At 35.1% G+C, this 23,703-nt stretch overlaps 1 protein-coding gene across 5 annotated transcripts in view; it reads left to right on the plus strand.

The window, feature by feature from the left end:
- RGS7 (regulator of G protein signaling 7) overlaps positions 1-23,703 on the plus strand; it is a 285,010-nt gene that overhangs the window by 136,524 nt on the left and 124,783 nt on the right. For 4 of the 5 annotated variants that reach the window (XM_062573649.1, XM_062573647.1, XM_062573645.1 and 1 more), the window contains exon 3: positions 16,709-16,805. In XM_062573649.1, coding sequence (XP_062429633.1) covers positions 16,709-16,805 — 97 coding nt within the window. Of the gene's footprint in view, positions 1-14,991; positions 15,070-16,708; positions 16,806-23,703 lie in introns of those variants that run through there. The other variant, XM_062573646.1, reaches the window with a different exon arrangement.

Here is a 23,703-nt window from a genome sequence, read left to right on the forward strand (position 1 = left end):
AGACTGGTTGTATCCCCTTTTAAGCATAGTTTTATTCCACATATTTACTGAGCATACCTCGGCTATTTCATCATTGCTTTTTGTCCCAGTGCTTCTACTTGAAACATTCTGCCCATCCACATCATTCAGTAAAGCAGGAAATCTTACTGCTGTTGAATAATGAATATTAATTGCTCTTGCCAGTTGAAATATTTGCCTGTCTGTTCCTATACAACATGATGGCATTTCAGGGCAGACAGTCCTTTCTTTATGCATTATGTCACCTACTGTCATTTTTGTATTACCTAGAATTTAATTGGTTAGTGCTGTATTAGCTAGCATTTAACTATATTGCTGTGTCTTAGCAGTATGAAGAATAATTTGCTGTGGATATGGATGGAGTGTTTTGGTTCAGTGATTCTCCAGGATTACTCATTGGTAGCAGCAATATTCAGTAGGTAATGGGCTGTGGAAAGTATCACATGCTCTTCCTCTTGCAACCAATTTAATTTTTTTAATTTCTGTGACACTGGGAGACTTTAACAGTTGTGCAGTGTGTTGCCCTTAATTTATTAGTTGGGAAGTACAGTTTAATGGTCTGATTTGAAATATTTAGTCATTGAAATGACTAGGTCAAATCCTGGGAAAGTTGATTGAGATTGTGGTAATGTAATACTTCTCCAGATATAAGCACAATTGTGTAGCTTTTGGTTGTTGAATAAAATAAGTATGACTTACAGTTACACAGATAATGAAAATTCTTTTTTTAATTAAAATAGAAGGTACCTCTGGTCTTTAATATGGAGGATTTTGACATCTAAATTAACTCTGTAGATGAGTTCTTAGACCAAACTTAGAATAAAATCTCCTCCTGAGACTAAAAGCTGTCGCTATTGCTCGTTAACGATTGATTTTCCTTCCCTGGTGGTAGTACCTCATTTCACTATGTATTCTGCTGAACAAATTCTGATTCATACTTTCCAGTTCTTTGTTACATCTCCTTCAGACACTTCAGAGTACACAACAGGAATGCTCTCAATGGATAATAACCTTAACTCACATGACAAATAAAAGGAAATACAGCAAAACGTCACTGCTTCCCTTTTCAGACAAGGTGCAAATTGATATCTGATTTATTTCTAATGATCCTTCTAAGTCTGTGTGTTTCTCACACATTGTATTCCATTGGAAAGGACAGTTAAATGCACGAGTGATTACTATATGAATTAGTATATATAGAGATTAGAATCTAGGATGTTAGACAGATAGTTTGGTAAGAAATTAACAATGCTACAAAATCCTCAACCTCTTTTGTATGTAATTTTATAAATGCTGATTTTTTTTTAAAATGCAGAATAAAAATCACATACAGATATGTCTGTATGTATATACGTATGTATATATGCTACATAAAAATACCAAAATAAAAATCTGGTCTGCAAAATTAGGGCCACAGTTTGGTTCCCTGTGGATGGACTGCATTAAATTGGTAGTATACAGAGGGCAGAATTCATCATGAAGAGTTCTGGGGGAACATTTCAAATACAGTTTGTACATAGCAGACTTAACTGCTACTCATCTAAATGACAGTGCTTCATAAGCCGTGTTGACCTTCATTAGCATCCTCAACAGACAGGTCCACAACTACTTGGCCATGCAGAACGGACAGCTGTTTTAGAATGACTGTCATAATTGAAGCGCTGCAGGAGTGTATTCTGTGAAAAATGATAGAATGATAGAACCATAGAATCAGAAAGGTTGGAAGGGACCTCTGGAGATCATCTAGTCCAGCCCCGATACTACTAGTCCCCTCCCCAGATACTACTGTTTCTTATAAATAAATGAAGCAAACCTATTTATATAACATTCAGCCTACTTTAAAATAATCTAAAACTAGAATGTAATACAAAATAGTATACCCAAATCCACTTGTTCCCTGTGCTATGTTTAGTGCTGAACAGCAGTGCTAAACAGTAGTGTAGCACAATCTTCTGGTTGTACAGGAAGAGTAAGAGAAATTTTTACATGAAAGGGAAATGATTTAGAGTTCATTGCAATTGGCTTATTATGTGTGGTTTATGACTTACTACTTTTTAAGAGGAAAAGTTTGATTTGACAGGTTGGACCTTCAGTTGTAACGTACAAAATTCAGTGAATTGGTGAAGAAAAAGGAGCAGATACAGCACTTGCAGTTACTTAAGTTGGCTAATATTACTAACGTTTTTAGAGCAACCTCCCAAGAATGCCATGAAGATTGATGAGACCAGAAAACAAACAAACAGTTTGTCTGATTATTTTCATAAATATTATAAATAAAATATTTTAATTCAATTTTAATGATGGTTTAGAACTAATATCTAATTCCATGCCAAGGTGTCAGTTGAGCTACTAAGAGTTTGAAAACATTTCTATGAACAAAAGCAACTCAGAATGGAAGCTTATCTCATCCTGAAGTGGAAGTTACTTTATTTTAGTTCGCATTAGGTTGGACCTATGAAGTGTAAATTCAGTATTAATATGTTCAAGAGAGTGTTCTTGAATAGAGTAACTGATGGATGTTCTGATACCATGATCATCTGTGCTGAACAAATAACATTCAGAGGTTATTCCACCTAACAATATTTTTATGATTTTTACCTATTTATACCGTTATATAAATTACTGCTGTCTTCAGTCTAATCTCAACAGTTTTACTATATTTCTAGAGCTGCCATCTTTGATCAGTGTCTTTACAATTTGCTTTGAGCTATCAACAGTAGTTCTGATGAAAACAGATAAATAAAATATTTTCGGTAATAATAAAAGTGCCAGTTTTGTGGTCAATATGTGATGGAAGCTATTTCAAAGCAAAAAATGGTTGAACGGTAATGGCTGTGTTTGTCAGAATTTTGGGGGTTTTGTGAGAACAATCAGATGTGGGGTTTTGACAAGTGCTTGTTAGAAGACTTAGTCCTTATAAAATGTTAGAATACCTCCTTAGATACCATTTTTAGAACGTGTCTTCAAAGGAGAATTTTTTATTTTTAAATAAAGATTTGTTTTTAAAGACGCAGCACTGTAAATAAGTTTCAAATATACATTAGTGTTACCTAACCTGTCTAGTAGGGATGCAAAAGTTGAGGAAGTGTTACCAATAATCATACCGTAGTGAATATTTTTGTAACTGCACTTTGGAGTGTGAGGCCTTTAAGATTCAATGCTATTATTTTTAAGTAGGATTATTTACCAAGAAATAAATTCTGATAAAACTGTCAATAAGTGCCATAAACTAAAATGCAAATTTACACAGAGTGAGATTGAGTTTTTATGTGTCAAAAGAGATGACAAGATACCGGTGATGGACCTTTTCCTCATCTTCCTCACTGTGTCCCCTTTCTGCTTTGTCTAATGCCTAAAATAATGCCTCAAATACATTTAAAACTGTTTCGGTTTATCTGTTCAAACTAATCATTTTCTTAAAATATGATGTGTCGCAACAAGATGTAATAAGATAAAAATGGAACAAAGAGGCATACAGTAAACAAATATGTCTCTAAACATGCTCCTTCCGAATAATGGACTTATCATTCACACCTAATACAGCAATCAAGCCAGCTAAATCCAACTTGCCAGTTGGTTGGCCAGTAAGACTGTACAGAAATGACTCATTTCATGCATTTGTAGATGCAATTCAGCCTCTGCAGTTTCAGTTGTAGGACTTTATAAATAGTTTGGCTTTGGCAGGAAAAACAGAAGGCATATTGTGCCATGTTATGAAGTAATTAACACTTAGAAGGCCAACACTTAGAGATACTAGGTTTTATTTCCCAAAATACCAAAGGAGATGCCTTTGCTAACTGCAGTAGGCTTTGATTTGTGCCTGTAGGTAAAGAAGAGATAAGGTGAAAGAACTGTCATAACTGCAGCTTCCTGGAACTGAAAGAAACACCTGTTTGTGGAAAATCCTGATAACCTAATTTTCTATAGTGACCCAATTCTCCAAGATACCAAAATGGTTTAGAAAATCTTTAATTAGTGGTGGTTTCCTTAGTTGTGGCTGAGAAATCTGAAGCAGAGGAAATTAGAGGGACTTGCCATAGGTCTGTCTTGGGGCAAAGGGGAGAAGAAAGCCAAGGCTTTAAGTCCTAGTTAAGTGATTCATCTACTAAATGAAATTTCCTCCAGTTTTCCCAAATACTGCAGGAATTTTATCAGTATCTATACTGTACGCTTCAAGTATTTTACTGGTTTTTTTCTTTCTTTCTTTGAAACCATACATCAGAACAGAATTATGTTTTACTTATTTGAACACATCACTTGCAGCCGCTATACAAAAAGAAATTTTGCTTGCAATATATTCTTCATTTACTCTTTTCAGCCAAAAGTAGGAAGCTGTTTTTTGCTTGGAAGGGGGAGGTGCTTACTCACTGCCTTCAAATACTATGTTTTCATTTACTGGTGTAGATTTCTCCTGTGGGATTATTTCTCTTTAATAGGAAACATGATTTCTCCAGTAGGTATTCCATTTCTTTTAATAACTATTCATCTCATATAAACAGAACATGAGAATGACATTCCTCCTAAACTCTCTCTCTTGACAGTGGTTCAGATCTGTCTGCTTTGGTTGTTAAACTCTACTACTTTTCATTTAAATTGGTAAAACAGATGAACTGGTGATGGAAAAGTGTCCCTCAAAAAGAACGAGTGAGAGCTGACTTTATTATGATCAAGCTTCTCTGTTCTAAACATAAGTTTCAGGTAAAATAAAACAGATCCATAGTTTCTAAGACCCACGTTCAAGCTACCAGCTCGATCCAGCTGGATCTAGTACAGAGATTCCCACTCAGTCTAGGTTCATGTACACTGAGAGCATTTAACATGCCCACTAAGAGACAGAGACAAACCACTGGAACACTTTTACTGGCAGATTACTTATCCTAAGGTCAAACTTGTCTTACTTAAAAACAGGAGGCATTCTGAAGTCATGGCTGGGATTGAAGGATTAAAGCTTCTTGCTCTGTCAGCTAGAGAGCTCAAAGCACCAAATCCTGTGACTTCAGCTAACCTGTAACATCCCCGCAATTGCAATAAGCCAAAGAATGCCAGCTTTCATCTATCTCTAACTTGCAGAAACTGTGTTCTGATTCTAATTTTGCAATATAAATTATATTCAATTTTGCTTAAAGTATTATTTGTTTGTAGAGGTTTTAGAGGTGTCTGTAACAAATTTATGTTTTTCCTGTCAAAGCAGCCAACACAAATGGCAAAAAATAAAAAAGATTGAATTAAGCTGTCCAGCTCCCATTTTCACTCCTTCTTGAATCATAAATTTTTTAAGCTTCAAACTAGTGTTTTCATTGCTGATTTACAATTGAGATGAGAAGTGTTACATATGGTGCAAAAGCTTCTAAATTTGAAATTATTCTGATTACTTGAAAGAAGGCAGTATATTATGCATTAACAATAATTGGTAGGGCCATTTGTGATGGCAAGATTTACTTTGCAGAACGAGCTGTGATACTAGATGCATAAAATGTGCAGATTCAAGACTTGAGTTAATTATTTGTTTCACATATATATTACAGAGCAACCACTACATGGAAATATTAGGCTTCTGAGTTCAAAACGTAATTGAAGAGAAAATGGAAATTCCTTTAACTGGGAGTCCATCGTAAGATCATACCAGGTCAAATCAAAGGTTCATATAGCTGTTGTCCCATCTTTGAGAGTGTTTGATAGTGCTGAGTGTATAGTTAAGAGGCCAGGAAACAAAGCAACTGTACAGTTGTTATGTTTATATTAGTATGAATTTTTAGTGTCTGATCATCGTCTGTGGTTTTCGACTCCTTGAGCCAGAGGTTTTACCCGCATCTATGTCTGCATAAAAATTCCAGAAAAATTGAAGTACTTAATATTAAGCCACTATTACAGATCCTCCTGAGCCACCTGGTCACCGATTCTATCGTACTCAAACTTTTTATCTGATACTAATTGGCAGAAATACAGGGCCCAGAAAGAACCAAGAATCTGGCAGCAGGGCTTTTAAAAGGAAAAGTGATAAGGTAGTTGCCTGCTTTACTGAGTAGTTAGACATTGTATAGAACAAATAAGAAAGTATGAAACGGATATTATGCATTAACAATAATAGTTTCCTATTAAAATTAGCAAGTATGGATGAAAGTTGTTTTTTTTTTTTTTTTTTTTTTTTAATGATGAAGTTAATGGGAGAAGACAACAAAAGTATTCATGCTATCCTAAGATCTAAGATGAGGCTAAAATCAGTGCTGCCTAGTAAGGTTGGTTACTAAAGCTTATTCACCAGGCAATCCCATCCAGCTTATGTGGGGAATAAAATAGACTCTAATGCCTTCAGAAAAACAAAAACAAAAGCAAAGCAAGTTGGTTAGCATTAGAATTCCAGAAGGCTTCTGTATGTGCTGAAAGGAAGAAACATACTTTGAAACTCTGTTATTGGTTTTATGAGGAAGGGAGGTGCAGGGTCCAAACCAATGATCAAAAGATGTGGTTCATCTGCTTAGGGAAGTGAACACGCAGTGAGACAAAGTGTTACTTGGAGCCCGTCATCTGCTCAGAACATTTTGGGGGATCAATGGCAGTGCAGCATATGTGCAACTCATACTGGGTTTAACTGCAAGAAGCTACAGGGACTCTTCTAAGATTAATATTAACCGTCTCATGTAGCCTGATAATAGTGTACTTAATAAAAGAGAGCAAAGATAGGATGCAGAAGAAGTAGCAGCTAATTTATCCTAGTGCTCAGTGAGACTTCCAGGTGAGGTGTTATAATGAGTAACTCTTCCCTAACCTGCTGGCACTAATATTTCTTTTTCCTGTGTAGCTGACTTTTGGTGCACTCTTCATTGTAACTGCTCAGTATGTGAACTCCTCAGAAGTGTGTTTGGAACACATACAAGCATTTAAGTATATCTATTTTGTCCATTTGAGATGAGTTTGAGGGATGTCTCTCAGAATTAAGGTAAGACCATGTTCAGTGCAGCATGTGATATAGAAAGACTAAGTGAATAGGCTTTAGAGTGAGGAAAAGGAGTCTGGCTACATCGAGCAACATAGGAAAACTTTGCAGTTGAAGGTCCTTAGTCTAGTCGAGCTGTCAGATCTCCTGATGTTCTCATCTAGGGACTCTAAGGTGTATCTGATATATCTAAATTACTCTGTCACCAGCCTTTGTGGAACCAAGGCATTGAATCATACTGACTTAATCATTAACTTCATCATTGAATCAGTCATTATCTTTAAATAACTTTCTAAGAACCATAGAGTTTAATTCTAAAAATGTAAAACAAGAAGCGCGTGCAAAAGTTATGACTGTTTTATTCATTAGATTGATAGCTGAGTACTTGTTCAGTATCCATCCATGCAGTGGGTACATGACAATGTTGTGCTATTTTGATCCATTGTTAAAATCTGAAGCTGTATATTCATTCATACACATGGATTTGGATTTGAGTGAATTCATTTGTGGATGGTGAATGGAAAGCAGAATCCATGTTTGTGAGAAGAACATACTCTGTTATGCCAACTTGCCGCTCCAGAAGACATGCTCTATATCCACAGTTTTTTTTTCTTGATCTCTACTTGACACAGTAAAACAGTTGCCTAATGTTGTTAGGCATGTCTGTTTGGCTTGATTGCACAGCAAATACAAATGCTGGACCACATGTGTAATGAGAGAGGACAAAAACTTCTAGTAGCAGAGTCCTTCCTGACAATGTGGTATCTTCCCTGTACTGTAACATCACTATTTACAGGGGTGTATTCTGGTACTCTTTTAAGTAGATGTTTACAATCTCTCCTTGGATGTTCTCTTGATTGCTTTAACAGCTGTGATTCCTCTAGCTTGTAATAGGTAAGAAGAGGACAGTTTTCAATATACCAACTAGAATAACTTTGTGTATCATTGGCAATGACAAATGGCAGTTTTGTCATATGTTCTGCTCACTGTAACTGACACCTAGAATGAGTCTTTTGGCAAAGTAAAACTTGACTGAAAAATAGCAGTCCTCACTTAATTCTTTAAGGCATTGTTTTGCCGAAATTTGTAAAGAAATACATGGATGTTTTAGGTATGCTTTAGTCCTGAATATGCATCCTCAGTTTTTGGTTATAAATTGCTGTGTGTCTGATTTTAAAGATCTCATTGTATGCCCCAAGAGAATTTAATAGAATGTAAACACCAGAACTGGTTTATAACAGAAGGTTATCTCCTTTCCTAATTGTTTATCATGTAGGCTAAACAAATGTTTTTATGGCCTAGGTCACAATTTCCAAGACTCACATATTTCACATCTGTTAATGGTTGCTGCTCTACTTTCTTTTGTGGCACAAACATTTGACAATAAAGACACACACAATTTTCCTAATCAAAAGAAAAATGAGACATAGATACATAGATACAGTAAATGTCAAACTATGACTAAATTGAATGAGTGTAGAACATTCAGAACTGACTTCTTTCACAACAAATTACTTCTGGGTGTGATGGTCTAAAGCTGTATAAAGGTAAGCAAGCCTCAAACTACTACTCAAGGGGAATGATAAGAGGAAAGAAATCACCAGTGCTGCTTTTTTTTCTTTCTCTCTCTCTTTTTTTTTAATGAGGAGGGAAAACATGCTGGGGTTACTGGAATGTTGGTAGCTAAATTTTTAAGGTAAAGGTTTTAATGCTCTATTCCACTTGTTCAGTACAATTCTTGGAATAATTTTACATGTAAAGTGCACCATGATTGCATTTTCTGTGGACTTTATCTTTTCTTTTTTCTGTGTATTTTGCTTGGCAGATCAGTACTTCAATAATTCACTTTTCTTAATTTCATTTGTCTTGTTCTTTAAGTGAAAAACAGTGAATTTGATGAGCTTGAAGAACAGAAACAGTCAGAATGTCCGTGAGTGTCTAGTTTCTGTCTGTTTAGATTAGGTAAGATAAAATATTTGTTTTCAAATAAGTTGTGTAACAGAGAGTGAACAAACTATTGTGAAACCAATCCATCTGTCATGTAAGGCTACGTTATTGTATTCAACAACCCATTTTGTTTAAATGCCAAAAATAATTGATACTGAAAGCTTAACATACTGTAACACAATTTTTAAGAACAATTTAATTACAAGAGTATAAATTTAAAAGTTACAGTTAGAAATCTGTGTTGTTGATAGCAGTGGTATTTCTGAATTTAATGGAGTTTAATGACTCAGAGGAATTTAAAGGACCAAAAGGGCTAGACATATAGTTTTCATAAAGTATCTCAGTTCCCTAGATGGTGAGATATTAGGAGAAAATCAGCTTGCCTTCTTCACTCTTCCTCCTGCCATGGGATAAAAAGCAATGCAGCACTTACCAAGCTAGTTGGGCGTTGTCTTCTGTGCATAAGAGTTCTTCCATGTAGTTTCGTTGTGAATGGAGGAGTAATTCTATGCATTGATCAGTATTGCCATCAGTTATTGTCCAGAACAAATTGTAGACTCTTAAAATATATACAGACTCATTAAATTAGTATGCCATTTATACAGACCCGTTTTAAATTAGTTTTCTATTTTCTTAACATAGTTTACCATGAAATGTTATTTCTCTCCATGTCATCGTCAGTATTTCTTATAATTACTCCTTCCTTCTTCAGCATTTGAAAGATAATGATACGGCATTTTATTTTCTTAAATTTCCCCTCCTTGCTCGGTAATATCTACTTCTAAAATAATAAATAGAATAGGCATGCTGCTGTGGCATGGGTTTATTTTGCCTAGGATCATCTGACAAGCCAGGAAAACAGATTTCAACCACATAAACTTGGATTTAAAACCATTAGGAACTGATGATCTAAGAAGGCTATACCAGTTTGAGAAAACATCTGTTTTGTATACTTTATAGAACTAAGTGATAATTTTTTAAAGTAAATATAAGTATTTCCATGACTTCTAGATGGGTGAATGTATCTTGACTCCACTATATACTATGGCTAATAGTTTTATGAGTGATTTTTCTGGAGGTAAAATGCATCATTAGCTACCTGTCACTTTTGTGTCTAAATGTGTTTTGTATAAGCTGACCCAGTCCTTGTTTTGCATCTTCAGTAAAAATATGTGTGTGTGGTTTCTTCTTCTTCAAAATATTAGCCTCTCTACTGATCAGGTTACCAGATTTCTGTTTTGACTTTTCCGTTGAATTTCGACATTTTGCTTTTCTTCGTCCTGGGGAAAAATAGCCCAAATCTTTTGAACATTTTTACAACATTGTTTTGAAAAATCCATTTGAGGTGATTGAGATAAACTTGCAGTTGAACTTGTTTGTTTCTAAAATATACAGGCGGATGCTTTTTGAATGTGAGGACCTTCATACCGCAGACAGTCACTAAAACTCAGGAAACACCTTGGCTTTAAAGAGCATATTTTTAAAATACATATTTTGCCTGAGAAACTTTCGTTTTGTCCCTGATAGCACAGTTTAGAAGCTCAAGTCATGTCCTAGAAAATTGATAAATATTGTTTATAGTACCAGCTGCATTTAGAATATATACTTTATTCTCAATGAAGTACTCTCACAGAAATACCTATCACAGTATGAATACTCTTTCACCAAGACTTCCTTCATCAGGCTTTATTTCCTTCTCAAGTACCCATAGGGACGCTTCCTTTTCCTATGTCATTCTAACTGATGTTTCTCACTCATGATAGAAATCTTGATTTTACTGAGAGAAAAGATACAATTTCCAAAATTATCATTCAGTGGTTTCAGAATTTCACCATCTGGATGAGTTTTCTAACATTTTTGGGTAGGCTTTCTCTGTTTTGGTAGTGCAATAGTAGGGTGCGAGTTCTGAGGAAGTTGTATTTCTAATATAAAGTTCCAAGAAAAATAAATAAACAGAATTTCTTTTCTTAATCTATTTGGAATTTGGACATGATAACCATTCATTTAAACTGATATTTTTTGCACCAGTGTGTAAGTTTTTATATTTTCTGCATCTGACTATAACTTTTTCTAAATCTATTGTTTTGCTTCTGGGCTTGAAACGGTCAGAATAAAAATGAATTGTGACATATTAATAGTGTGAAATAATATTAAAGAATATTTGAATTCTTTTTTGAGGGATTAATTTAAAAATTGAAATCTTTGTCTGTACTTACTTATGTATGTTCTTTGAGCTTATATTTTCTTGAAGGCCAGGGAGGTGGATTTCCTACTTTGCCAATTTTTTGTGTATAGTGTTTTCTATAAGATTATCTTGATTCCAGAACTGAATCAGTATGATATATTCCCCCAATTCTTATGTTTTTCCTTTAATACCAGTCAAATAGCTCTTAGAAACTTTTTCAGTTTGCTGTTCACTCTTCACCCATGTAACATTCACATATATGCAGGGGACTGGATGTGTCCTATGTATTTAGATGTCGAACTCTAAACTGAGACAAAAATAAAACTAACTGAACAAATGGAAGTGATAGCCCATGATCTCTAATAAGTGTTACGGGTTTCTGACATACTTTGATAAATGGGATGCTAAGTTCTTCAAACAGTACACTGACATGAGAAGCTACTTCTGCTACTTTTATGAGTAAGAATAAAGAAAAACTTCTGGTAAAGTACAAATATAATAACATGTGTAAAATATGTAATAACATGTATAAAATATTGGTGCATTGAACCACTGTCTCTACAAAGCAATTCCAGGAAAGAAAGAGAATAAATTACTGGCCCAGAACACAATCTACAGAATGTACTTCCGTGGTATCTTCAAGCTTTTCCATTCGATATTGTCCCATTTTTCTTTATTCCATCTGAGCTGGGGTTTAGTATTTGTACTTTATGTAGGGATAACTGAGAGGTGTAGCTTCAAAACATGCCACATAATTATAGGTTAATAACCAGTGTTCAAAGTACACTTTTAATTTGTACTTTTTCCAAAAAGTGTGGAAAGGATGTCAACCAAATTCTGTTTCAGGAGACCATTTATATCAAACTTTTATTTTGCACTTTTAATGCCAAAACTATATTCCTTGCTCAGATATTCTCTCCCCTAAACAACTTGTTTTAAAAGTAACTTTTAAAAGTGTATACATATGCATCCATGTAATATACATCCATTTAATATGATTAGGAGTTTTTGTATGGATTTGTCATTGATTTTACTCTTTCAAATTACTGCTGGTAATAAATACAGGTTCTAAAAAGGATATGAGACCAGTCTGTAAACTTGTCTTCCCGTCACAGAATAAGTTACTCTCTAATTTAATGCTCATCAGAAGGCACTTGTGCCAGCTTTCCTGTGCCGGAGAAGTAATATTGACCCAGAAGAACTCCTGACCTTTAGCAGGAGTATGTCTGTCATGACCACTTTGGTTAATCTTATGAATTTTAAGCCGTCATTCAGTGTTGTGCTTTAGTTAAAATTCAAAATGTATGTATGTTTCTGGAAATGTGAGTATTTCAACATTTTTTTTTTAATCCGAAATAGGAACAAAGAGTCGAAATAACCCAGTTCTGCATGAATGGAAAAAATCCTGAAATCTTTGATATAGGGATGTCAAGCTATTTCATTTCCACATGCTTGATTTAGAAAAGGAGTTGACAGCGCTGCTGACCTGGGATGATTTGCTTTAGTTCAGCGCACAGCACTGAAATGTTTTCCCTGGGGAGCAGTTTGTTGGGAGCTGTGCCTGTTGGTGCAGCCTCGTGGGGGTTGTAGTTCCCGTGTTTCGTGCTTCTTTCCTCCGCCGTCAGGCGGACCGACTGAGGAGCTGAGCAAAAGTCCCGTGATTCCCAGGTTTTAGGCAGCTCTCAGGTGGCACCGTGATGATTCAATTAAAGCAGGCGATTGCAATGAATCTTGGCATGTTTAGTCCAGGCAAAGAGCAGCCCACATGGGAAGAAGAGTGAATCTGAGGTTCCTGAAGAGCATCTCTGCTGAAGTAGTCTAGCCGTTCATATAGAGATAGATTTTTCCCTCACTGAACCACAGTAGAATACTTTCTTCCAAATTTTCTGTATCTTGAGCATTTGCAGGCTTTGTATTAAAAAAAGAAAAAAAATAGAAGAAAAAGAAATTAAAAAAGGTCTAGGGAAGCTTGTTGGGTAGTGTAAGATATTGTTACATATTGTAACTTGCTGCACGTTGTAACAACTTTGGATCAGAGATAGTGTTGGTACTAGGCAAGAGCTCCTTTATCCTGTAGCCTTTCTCAAACAGGATCTTGCTACCCTCTTTCTCTGTTATCAAAGAGTGAAGTCTTTGAAAAAAAATTGGACAGAGTCCTCCTATGTCAAGACCAAGACTTCAGATTTCTTCACAAGGAGATGACAAGTGAAGTTGTAAATACTAATACTATATTTTAAGTTTGGTTTGAATTGCGTATGCATCACAAGGTTAGTGAGGCTTTTTCGAGATTAGAATTCACTCACTGTAACAGACAAATGTAACAGACAAACAGACAAATTATTTTACGCATACAGTTAACTAAACTTTAGTGGAAGCCTTGCATTACTTTCATACAGTGATGGCTGAAAAGCAGCAAGAGAGATGCTTATGCATCCTTTACACATGCACGCTGGGCTTTGCAGAGTGATCAGGTGGCAGTTGTGGTTTGTGGCATTTCTTTGCTTTTTTTTTTTTTGGGGGGGGGGAGGATTTTGTAAAAAGGTTTAGGGCTAAAAAAGATCGCAATGCGCTGTCAAAGCCACTCCAGTTTCGCCAGGTAAGCAGATAGTAAAGGAACCATGAAAACATCATTCTGAGGCAAAATGAGGGAGCTTATATTTCACTTATGAGCATCAGGTCAGGTGACTCAGAAGCAAACAGAGACACATCAGGAAAGAAAATTACTGTATCAGGCAGCAGCTTACATTTCCCAGATTAGACTGCTTGAGCAAAATTAGACGAGGATTTTATTTTATCACCCTAATTAAACTATTCTGCCCATTTCATTGTTTTAGGTCATTGTTGATGAATGATGGCAAAGCGCCTTGAGTGCTGTTTCCCAAATACAATTAAATGAGGACATAATGTTTTGCAGTGGAAGAGATTATACATTTGCTGAATTTAAAGCAGACAAAAAAGAAATATGGGCTACGTATACTAGAAGTTCAGCTGTGCACTTACATACGTTGGATTAGATGTTTTCAAATCTTTAATTGGAGTGTTCTTTTATCTGCGCGCCATTTTCTTCGGCTCTGATGTTTAACAGTTCAGATGACTGCAAAACAGTATTCTTTTCTTTTTGTGCAAGTTGAGACAAGACAAATAAGACTTTTCAGTCTGACTAATCACACAGAGAATCTTCTATAACTAATTAGGAACCAGGTGTTGTGTTATGGCTTGTTTTAGAACATGCTCACTCATTTATACAGTTATCTTTGTACACCGAATAAACAAGCGAGTTCACAGCAACGATGAGTGGTGTGTAAGCTGCCCTCTGCACAGAGGGTGTTTGCTGCTAGCCTGGAACAATATTCTGAGCTAGAAGGGAAGGAGAAGGTGTAATTTTGCAAAGTAGCCATCCTAGTTCTCACTTTAGTAATCAAAATGAGAGAATTCCCCAAGAGCTACAATCTGAGTTAGGTCTTCTACACTTTAGATTGAGTCTGTGAAGCAAGTTTAGGAAAACAAACGTGAATGTCAGTTAACATTTTATTCTGTATGCTCTCAAAAGATTAATTCCTGAAAGCACTAGGAACACTATGCCTGGCATGTCTGTACTCTTGTGCAGTCCCAAGAGAGAGGCGATGACGTGTCACTCCTTGTAAAACTATGTTCTAGATGTGCGTCCTGCAATTGTAGTAGTCCTTATTGTAGTGTAAATATACCTTTATCATGTTGCCTTAATACAAATTGTCATCTAAACTCTGTTTCAGTGTAGCATACATTATTATTCACCCTGTAGTTCCAGAAATATTCCCGTAGGCTTACACTATATGTATGGAATTTATTATCAAATTTACTTCTGTTTCTGTACAAGGTCCGTGGAAGGGTGTTCACCTGAATCTGAATTGACATCTTTTTCATTTAGGAGCTCATTTAAGGCAGACTCCAAGTTGAATTTAGAAGGTGTTGAAACAGACCTTCACTTATTCTGTGGATAATAAATGTAAGGACAGATTTCATTTCATAGATAACAGTTTTGGTACATTGTTGATAGCCTTATCATCTATTTAAATAATTGGAATTCCATTGCAAATGAAAGTCATGAATGGACTCAATATTTGACTGATGATTACAATGAACGTTAGTTCCCTTCTTCGGAATTACGTTTGTATATTGCTTAATGGTGAGCAATAGACTCCGTCTTCCAGCTCTGTGCTGTACTAACAATATCTGTTTTTTGCGTGTACTTTTTGTGTTGGACTCTGCTACTGGATTTGTGTTCCTTGCTTTATTAATGTATGCTCCATATGTACATGGCGCATATGAACCACCAAACATTCTCTGTACAAACTGTTTTTTCCATGAACAGTGAAATTAATAGATTTTAGTTTTATTTTTGGTATAAATATTTGTTCTTCACTCCTATATACACCACTCAGGGTCCCAACTCACTCTCCCTTTCCTGACTCTGTACACCACCCACCCCTGGGCAAATTAATTCATAGCTGTAAGTATCTAGTGCCATACGTATGTTGATTTGAGTCATGTGGCCTCTGCAGAAAAAAAGTGCATGACAGAATTTTGTCTGATATTCACTAACTTTTTTTTCAATGCCATTCAGCCATAAACTTTTGATGAATGGTTCAGGCACTTAAATGGGGAACAGAGGGAAGATAGGACAATGTTTTAAGATTTGACTAATAAAATAAAAAGCACAGTCTTGCAAAGACCTATTTTTTATAGAGTATGTTGGTGACTGAAGGAATGAAGAGGAGTGGTAGTAATTCATTTTATCAAATTGCATTTTGTATTGTAAGAAGGCTAAATATTTGGGGAAAGATAGAACTTACCTAATCAGTAAGTTTCAGTCTTGAAATGTGTAAGAATAAAAACTGGTGTTTTCTGCCACTGAGACCCACTTCTTTGCATTCTACAATAAAACAACTTTCTTATAGTTCACCTGAAACTAAAAGGCCTTTGGTTTGGATTTGAATTACGAAAGTTGCAGACCAATTTAGCCTGGAAAACTGAATGGAAAAAATTGGCTAATGCATATGGAAGTATCGAAAAGTGTAATAAAAAGGTTTTAAACCATTTTTATATCCACCCCATTGCTAATAAAAACCCTATGTTTCTGACTCCGCTCTCTCCAGGGATGCAAAATTGTACCATGTTGTAACTTCTTGTTTTGCTCTTCTCAAAAGAACAGAGGGAATGTTTGCTTTGAACTTAAAAGCTCCACTTTTGTTTTGAACATTTTGAGAACTGTATCGGTCATCTAGAAGACTGCATGAGTCTGTTTTACTTTTATATTTGGTAAAATACCAATAACATAATCAAATGTGAAGTTTTATATTCAGCAGTAGTTTTTTAGCTACTTCAAAACTAAATCCCTCTGTTTTGCCTCAGTATTTCTTTCTCAAGAGACTTTGGAGCATAAACATTGCTTTACTGTTGTCCATGAATGAAATACTTCCAATTATTTATTCTACTCAACAAAAATAGACAATATTAATTGAAAAAAAATTACAAGAGTGGGCCTTTCATTCTGAGACTGATATAGGAGTTCTTAGAGAATTTTTTTAGGAAGTAATTCTGGATTTCTTTATTCTTTTTCTTTTATTTTCTTTCTCTATGTTCAGATGGAAGACGTCATAGCCCGCATGCAAGATGAGAAAAATGGAATTCCTATTCGTACAGTCAAAAGTTTTCTTTCCAAGATCCCCAGTGTCTTTTCTGGTAAGAGTCAAAGCAAATTTTGTACTATCTAGAGCTCCCTTTCTACTTGATGTAAAGGAATGTTCAAATGGCAAAGATGTTTAACAGAGTGCTATGGGGAATCCACAGTCATCTGATCTGGAGGAGACATTGAATATCCTTTGAATACTTATTAAAGAGAAATTTTGGGGGAAGGAGTGTATTTCTCACATTGGAGTGGATTTTTACACAGATATTTTAGTACCGTAAGCCAATAGAATACTAAATTTACTGCAGAAAGTCCATTATCTGAAGATGGCAGTATTTTTATTGCAGAGTTTCTGCATTTCAGATTTAAATTTAATCTGTTTTCATGGCAAGTATAATGAGTTTAGTTTCTAGGGCAGTATATGAAAATAAGAACTACCATAGCAACAGCACAGAAAGAAAATCATAGCTACACTCAGTAACTGATATGGAATTGTGGTTGAAGACCTTCAATACAACATTTATAAACTACTTTTGTAGATAGCTGCCTGTGCCCAAAAGCTGAGACTGAGGTATCTATGGTGATTTGCAAAGCATCTGTGAACTTCATAGTTGATTCAAGTCAGTATTACGGAATGCACAGAAATATGTTAATTTATTTTTAATTAACTGGTATAATTTATGTATTTGCTTACATATTTATATATTTTTTTACATTTTTATATTTGTATATATTTATTTTTAATGGTACCAAAGACTGCAGAGCTCCTTTGAAATAGGTGCCATTGTTGAACCGATATTTCCCATACTTTGGTCAGCCTGGTAAACAGTTGCAGATTCTGTAATGGAAAAGGTAATCCTTACATAGAAATGTACTGTGCAGAATAGCTATAAGAATTCTATACTTTCAACTTTTGGAATGCTTTTGCTAGTGATTGTCTGGCACAAAGAGAGAAGGATGTTAAGAAAGAACAACACTCTTCATGATTTTAAAAACGACTTGTACAAAAACTAGTCTATGAAGAATGGACCTTTATTTCCCATAAATTAGTACAGCACGGCATCCTATTATATGATCCATATTAATTATTAATTATTTCTCTGTGCCTTATATTGGATGATGTGGATTGGAAAGACTACCCTAATTTGTCTATCAGAAGACATTTTTTCCCCCAATTTTTTTTACTGGAATAGACAACATACAAGTTGTGCTAGAATATATATATGAGCACACACACATATATATATGTGTATATAGATATGTATGTGTGCGTGTGTGTATGTGTGTCAGTACATAGCATTCAAAGATGTAATGAATTATTTAAATAATATGAGACATTAATTTCAATAACTTTAGGGGGGGAAGAAGAAGCATAGTTGCGTTCATTTTCCCCTTTCTAGATTTTCTCTCTTAAATACTATGGCAGTAATGGACAGCACTGGCACAGGTTGCCCAGAGAGGTTGTGGAGTCTCCTTCTCTGGAGATATTCAAAACCGGCCTGGATGCAACCCTGTCTAACATGCTCTAGGTGACCCTGCTGAGCAGGGAGGTTGGACTAGATGATCTCCAGAGGTCCCTTCCAACCTTACCCATTCTGTGATTCTGTGTGTTAATTTTTACTGCGTAAGACTAAAAACCCCATCAAAACAGCACAATTGTTATTTTATTTAATTTTTACTTTCCTGTCAGTCCTCACTGTTACAGGTTTTCACTTTTTGCAATGCATGCTCTGCTCTGTGGCATTATATGAAAGCTGAAGGGCTGAACGCATGACTTTGTAAAATTAATATATATATAAAAAAATATATATACAGATATGGCTCTGTCTTCTGGATGGAATCTGAACTCTTCAAAGCTGCCTGTTGACAGTAGTGGGTTTTCTTCAATGTAATAGGTGTTTGTGTATGTGTAATGAATGCATTTCACCTCAAACTCAAAACTTTTTATTGCTATGAAGCATTAGAATGCTCAGCAAAAATCATGATGGTAATCTTGAAAATGTAGGTGCATGCAGATTTCTTGTATGGAAGTCATTGATAGGTTAGAATACTGTTAATACCCACAGAAGCATCCAAGAAGGTAAAATTTTTTAGTTAGAAAGTGTGTTGTGTATATATATACATATGTGTGTGTGTGTATTTTTAAATATATATTATATGCAGCTATATGTGCAGAATAATGTCCAGTAGAAATTGGAATGAAACTTTACAACTGTTTGTTTGTGGAGAGAAGCAAAACCTACAGGTCTACCAGAGTTAAGTCATACTTAGGCTCATGTTTATGTTTATATATTAGAAAATTCTATGAGAGTCATTTAAACAGCTTGTAAAAATTAAGGTGAATCCATAAATGTCTGTAAGATTGAGTCTTATGGACTAACATTATAAGCACCCTGTTATAAAAGCAGAAGAGATATTTCTCTTTACTTACTGATTCCAATGGCAGTAAATGAAAGACTAGCTCAGACATCATTCACTTTTTAATACAGAATTACTGACTATATCCTTTTAAGGTTTGAATGCATTTACAAAATCAGCCTGGTGAATAGTATCTGGATCTGACCTTTTAATAGAATGTTGTGATTCTAATAAATGGAATGATGTGATTCTATTATCTCATTTACTGAGTCATTCCTTAAATGTTTTTACAATAAAATATCCAAAAAGAGAAATATTTCAACTACAGATAATTCTCTATGGGCTATAAACATTGTGGTACTTCAGAAGAGCCCCCAAATAATGGTAAGTTAAAGATTATTTCATCTTTTGAAATTCTGAGAAATAGGTGAATTATTTCATTTTATATTTCATGTGCTCATAGAGAGCAAACACATTGCTTGATGTTGATGTCACATTTGTTTTTAAGTAAGAACAAGCTGCTTGAATTCAAAATCACAATTTTTGTTCAATTTCTTTCTTAGAATCTTTCAAAAATAAATCAGTTTATTTTGCATGGTTAAAATATACTTAAAATGAGTTTGCAAGCTATTTGATTAAAAAGAAAATACAAAACCACAGATTCTATTTATATTTGTGCCCACACTTAGGAGTGCATCAGATTGACTGTAAGCAGAAAATTTATCTATAGTGTGAACTCACTAGAGTTGGTGAATTGCAGACTAGTTTGGCCAATAACATATAAATCTCCTGAATTCAGGAGGTGAAATGGTTTATGAAACAAAATCATGCCTGGACTGAGCTAATATATGCCCCATAAGCCAAAGCATGGAAAGAATGAGTAAAAACAATTTTGTTGTCTTATCCTTATTCTATACCTTATTCTTCGGTACAGGAAGACTTTTTCAGAATAATATTAATGATTTTAATGATACTCATGTGAGTTCTTCTGCCAGATAAAATGACTGCAAATAACTGTGGTTAACAACTTAGTGTGTTACAAAGTGTATAAAAGAAATGATGGGACATAATATATGTATTAATAAACAAACATTGAAGAGGGAAAAATGCATCCTTTGCTAGTTTCAAGTGAGATTCAGCATGAAAGAATCAATGAAGTGTTGTGCCCTTGGGTATTAACTTCTCTGACTTTTGCTGCCTGCAAACCTGTTGTGCTGGTCAGCAAGCATCTGTGGTGCATTTTACTAGTCTTGTGAGAAACAAAAATAAACATTGAACACCCTATAATCCTTCTGCACTATAGCTTGTTGGATCTGATGAGTTAATGGTTTCATTACATTCAAAGATTATTTTACACTAAGATCTTTATGATTCACTGTTGCAGAACAGATATTACACAGTCTCCATGCCAGCTATTTTTTTTTAATTTAAGCCCAAACAACTACTTCTTGTATTTTTTTAAGATAATATTTCCATACTGACTCATCCTGACACCAGCTGAATGCCTTCTGGGGCCATTGTCACAATATACTGTATGCCTATTAGGATTTCAGCCAAAAATGTTTTTGTAACAGACCCTAGTCTGTATGGAGTCTTGCTGAATCACCTCATCCAGCCAGTGCTTATGATGATAAGTTCAATTAAGTCTTTGAATTGAGAGAATTTACACTATGCTATAGCAGATGGTCTTCGTAGAGATGGTTCATTTCAAGCTGAGTTCCCCATGATCTTCCTTGCAAGTAGGCTCAGAGTAGGTGCAACAATTAGATGAATATGCATGAGTAAGTATCTTTGTAGAAAACAGGTTAATATAATTATGTACCCTTGTACACTACTGGCTGAAACTAGATCTACTAGATTATAGTTTAAGTCCTAACTGGTCACTGTTAATGAAAATCCTGTTGGAAATTATAAAATTGTTTTAGTCTAACTGCTTAAGAATAGAAGCAACCTTATGGTGTAAACTAACGTTATTCAAGGAACAGCTTCCTATCTTTGAGAGCAGAATAATATATTTTTATTGTAAGTCTTATAGTCTACTTACCGTCATACAAATTATAATCATCTGGAATGTGGAAATCCTTGATGGCCACGGGATTTGTCTTTGACCGTCTTCAAGTTCATCTTCCTGTTTGCAGTCTGTATAGTGAGTGTTTCCCAAGAAACAGATGCAGTCTGCCAGTTATATACCAATATTCCATCATGGAAAGTTCTTCTGGATTTCTTTATGCACCATTAGTTATGTCTGGGTCATTTAACTTCTTCTTTAGTAGCTACCTGGTCTCTTGATCATCTTGATTTTCTACCAAAAAAAAAAGGGGGGGGGGGGCAAATCAGAGACCCTGGTAAGACTATGTAAAAAAAAGGCTCAAGAACAAAACATGCCAAAATCTGAATTCACTGAAAAAAAACATACATGGAAATCTTCATGGAGAGAGGCTGCATTCAGCAATACTGATGGATAAGTTAGAGGGACTATTACACACATGAGATGATGCAAAGATCAGTGATTCTCATTTTAGAAAAACTATTGTTTTCTGTTTTATTGTACAACAGAATGCAGCTATTAGGTTTTCTTGAGTATTTGGTTTGATTCATTGGAGCATCTAGCATGGACTAGGTTATTCCCATGCTTCAGTGTAGTCTTTCGCTAATCACCACAAGGGTTATGTAACATGTATTAACATGTTTTGTTAATTGACATTAACATGTAATAAAATGTATTGAGGATTTAGTGACAGCATGGTAATCTAAAGAATTTATTGACTGATAAGGCTAGTCAGCTACTAAGGTTACTGTAGAGTCTTCCACAGGCTTCTACTTATATTCTTGATTTGAAGAAATGGGAAGAAAATCACTGATTTTCAAGTTCACAGTTAGGAGGCCATAGAGTAAGCACTACACTTCCACATAATTTCTGAATGAGTCCAGTGTAAAATGAGGACACATGATATAAATTGGCAGTGTAAGGTAAAAGTTTGTTACATCCTTCACCATAAAATATTATCTATGATGCTCTTCAAACTTAAAACTGGTCAACTAGGAAAAGAGCTTTTCAAAAAGTGCATTGTTATAAAAGTGCATCCTCTGCCAGAGCCTGAGCTTTCTCTGAACTGGACTGATTATCAAATGATCTGGAAGTTTCTTGAGAGAGGGACTGAGTCATAGTTTTTTCAGTAACTTCAAGCATATTATTACAACTCTGGGCCCTTAAGGCTGTACTTGCATTTGTCAGTTTCCTCTGCTGTTCTTGAGAAATCTGAATGTTTGCCCTTTAATGCCAAAATTTTAATTATCCTTTTCTATGGATCCAGGTCAGTTTCTATGATTAACCCTGATGACCACGGTCATGGGCACTCAATTTTCAGAAGGCACATATTTAAAACAGTGGTTGATGGCTGACTAGATTGCAGTGATAAAGGACCCCCCATATGCCTGCAATCTGTACTCTAAAGGTGAAGTCATAATAATGTTGTTCATCTGATGTATATTGTGGCTTTGATTTGAAAGTTTAAAGGCTCCAAGGAAAAAAAATAGGCAGGAGAGATTGCTCTTTCTATGCAATTATGCGTTTTGATTAACAAAAAAGGGCTTGTAGTTTTTGTCTTTATGGTTTTAAAATGTTTTGGAGAAGTGGAAAAGCCAGTTTATATAGACATCATGCCAGTCAACAACAATAATTGCATGAAGATTGTCATATGCAGTTTTTGCTAACACTAATTAGACCATTAGAAATAAAAGGAAGGCAATTTGCCTGGGACACGGTTCACCATTAGGCCTATAAATGGATAAAAAAAACTTATTTGAAATGATAAATTTGAGAAGTCTGACATATGAATCATAAGGATTAGAAGGAGCTCTAAAATATCATCTTCATTTTTGCTATGGAAAAACTGCAAGTAATTCCAGAGTTTTGCTGTTCACCTCACTTTCAAGCAGAAAGAAGCATTCAGAGTTTACAGATAAGGCACTGCAACAGTTGGGGTTTGTTTTGTGTGTATCTTTCAGGAGTGGGTATGATTTTTTGGTCACTATTAGTACTGAAAGCTTCATTTATTAATCAGAACACGGATATTTCACGAAGACAGAGATCCTGACACAGTGGTTCCCTATAGTTATTATAGAATACCAGCCTGACTGGTATTCTGCAGTATAAGTCTCTAAAATATATAGTACTTGGGTATGTCTGATGATGAATGTGATGGGGAAAAAATGAATAAAATCTATGGAGAATGTACCACTTTGAGTGAGTTGTAAGCATACATGAGGGACATTGTTTTCTCTTTTTATTGAAGAAAAGGGGAGAAGACAGACATATGATAAATGTAAGTTCAATTAAAGAATACATGTAGAGATAGAATTAAAAAAATTAAAGCATGTTCATACTGGTTGTTACTGTTTGTTGAGTGGCTAACTATTAATATTTGGATATGTTGCTTTGCTTGCAAGCCCAGAAAGTATAAGGGTAGCATGCAGAGAGATGACATTAGATCCTTAATAAAGGAGTTGTTTAGTGTATAACAGCTCATCTGAAATGGAAAGGAGCCACAGCTTGAACCAACAATGATAGAAGGAGATGAGCAGAAGGATGGT

Source organism: Rhea pennata, chromosome 3, assembly GCF_028389875.1.
Source record: "Rhea pennata isolate bPtePen1 chromosome 3, bPtePen1.pri, whole genome shotgun sequence".
Taxonomy (NCBI): domain Eukaryota; kingdom Metazoa; phylum Chordata; class Aves; order Rheiformes; family Rheidae; genus Rhea; species Rhea pennata.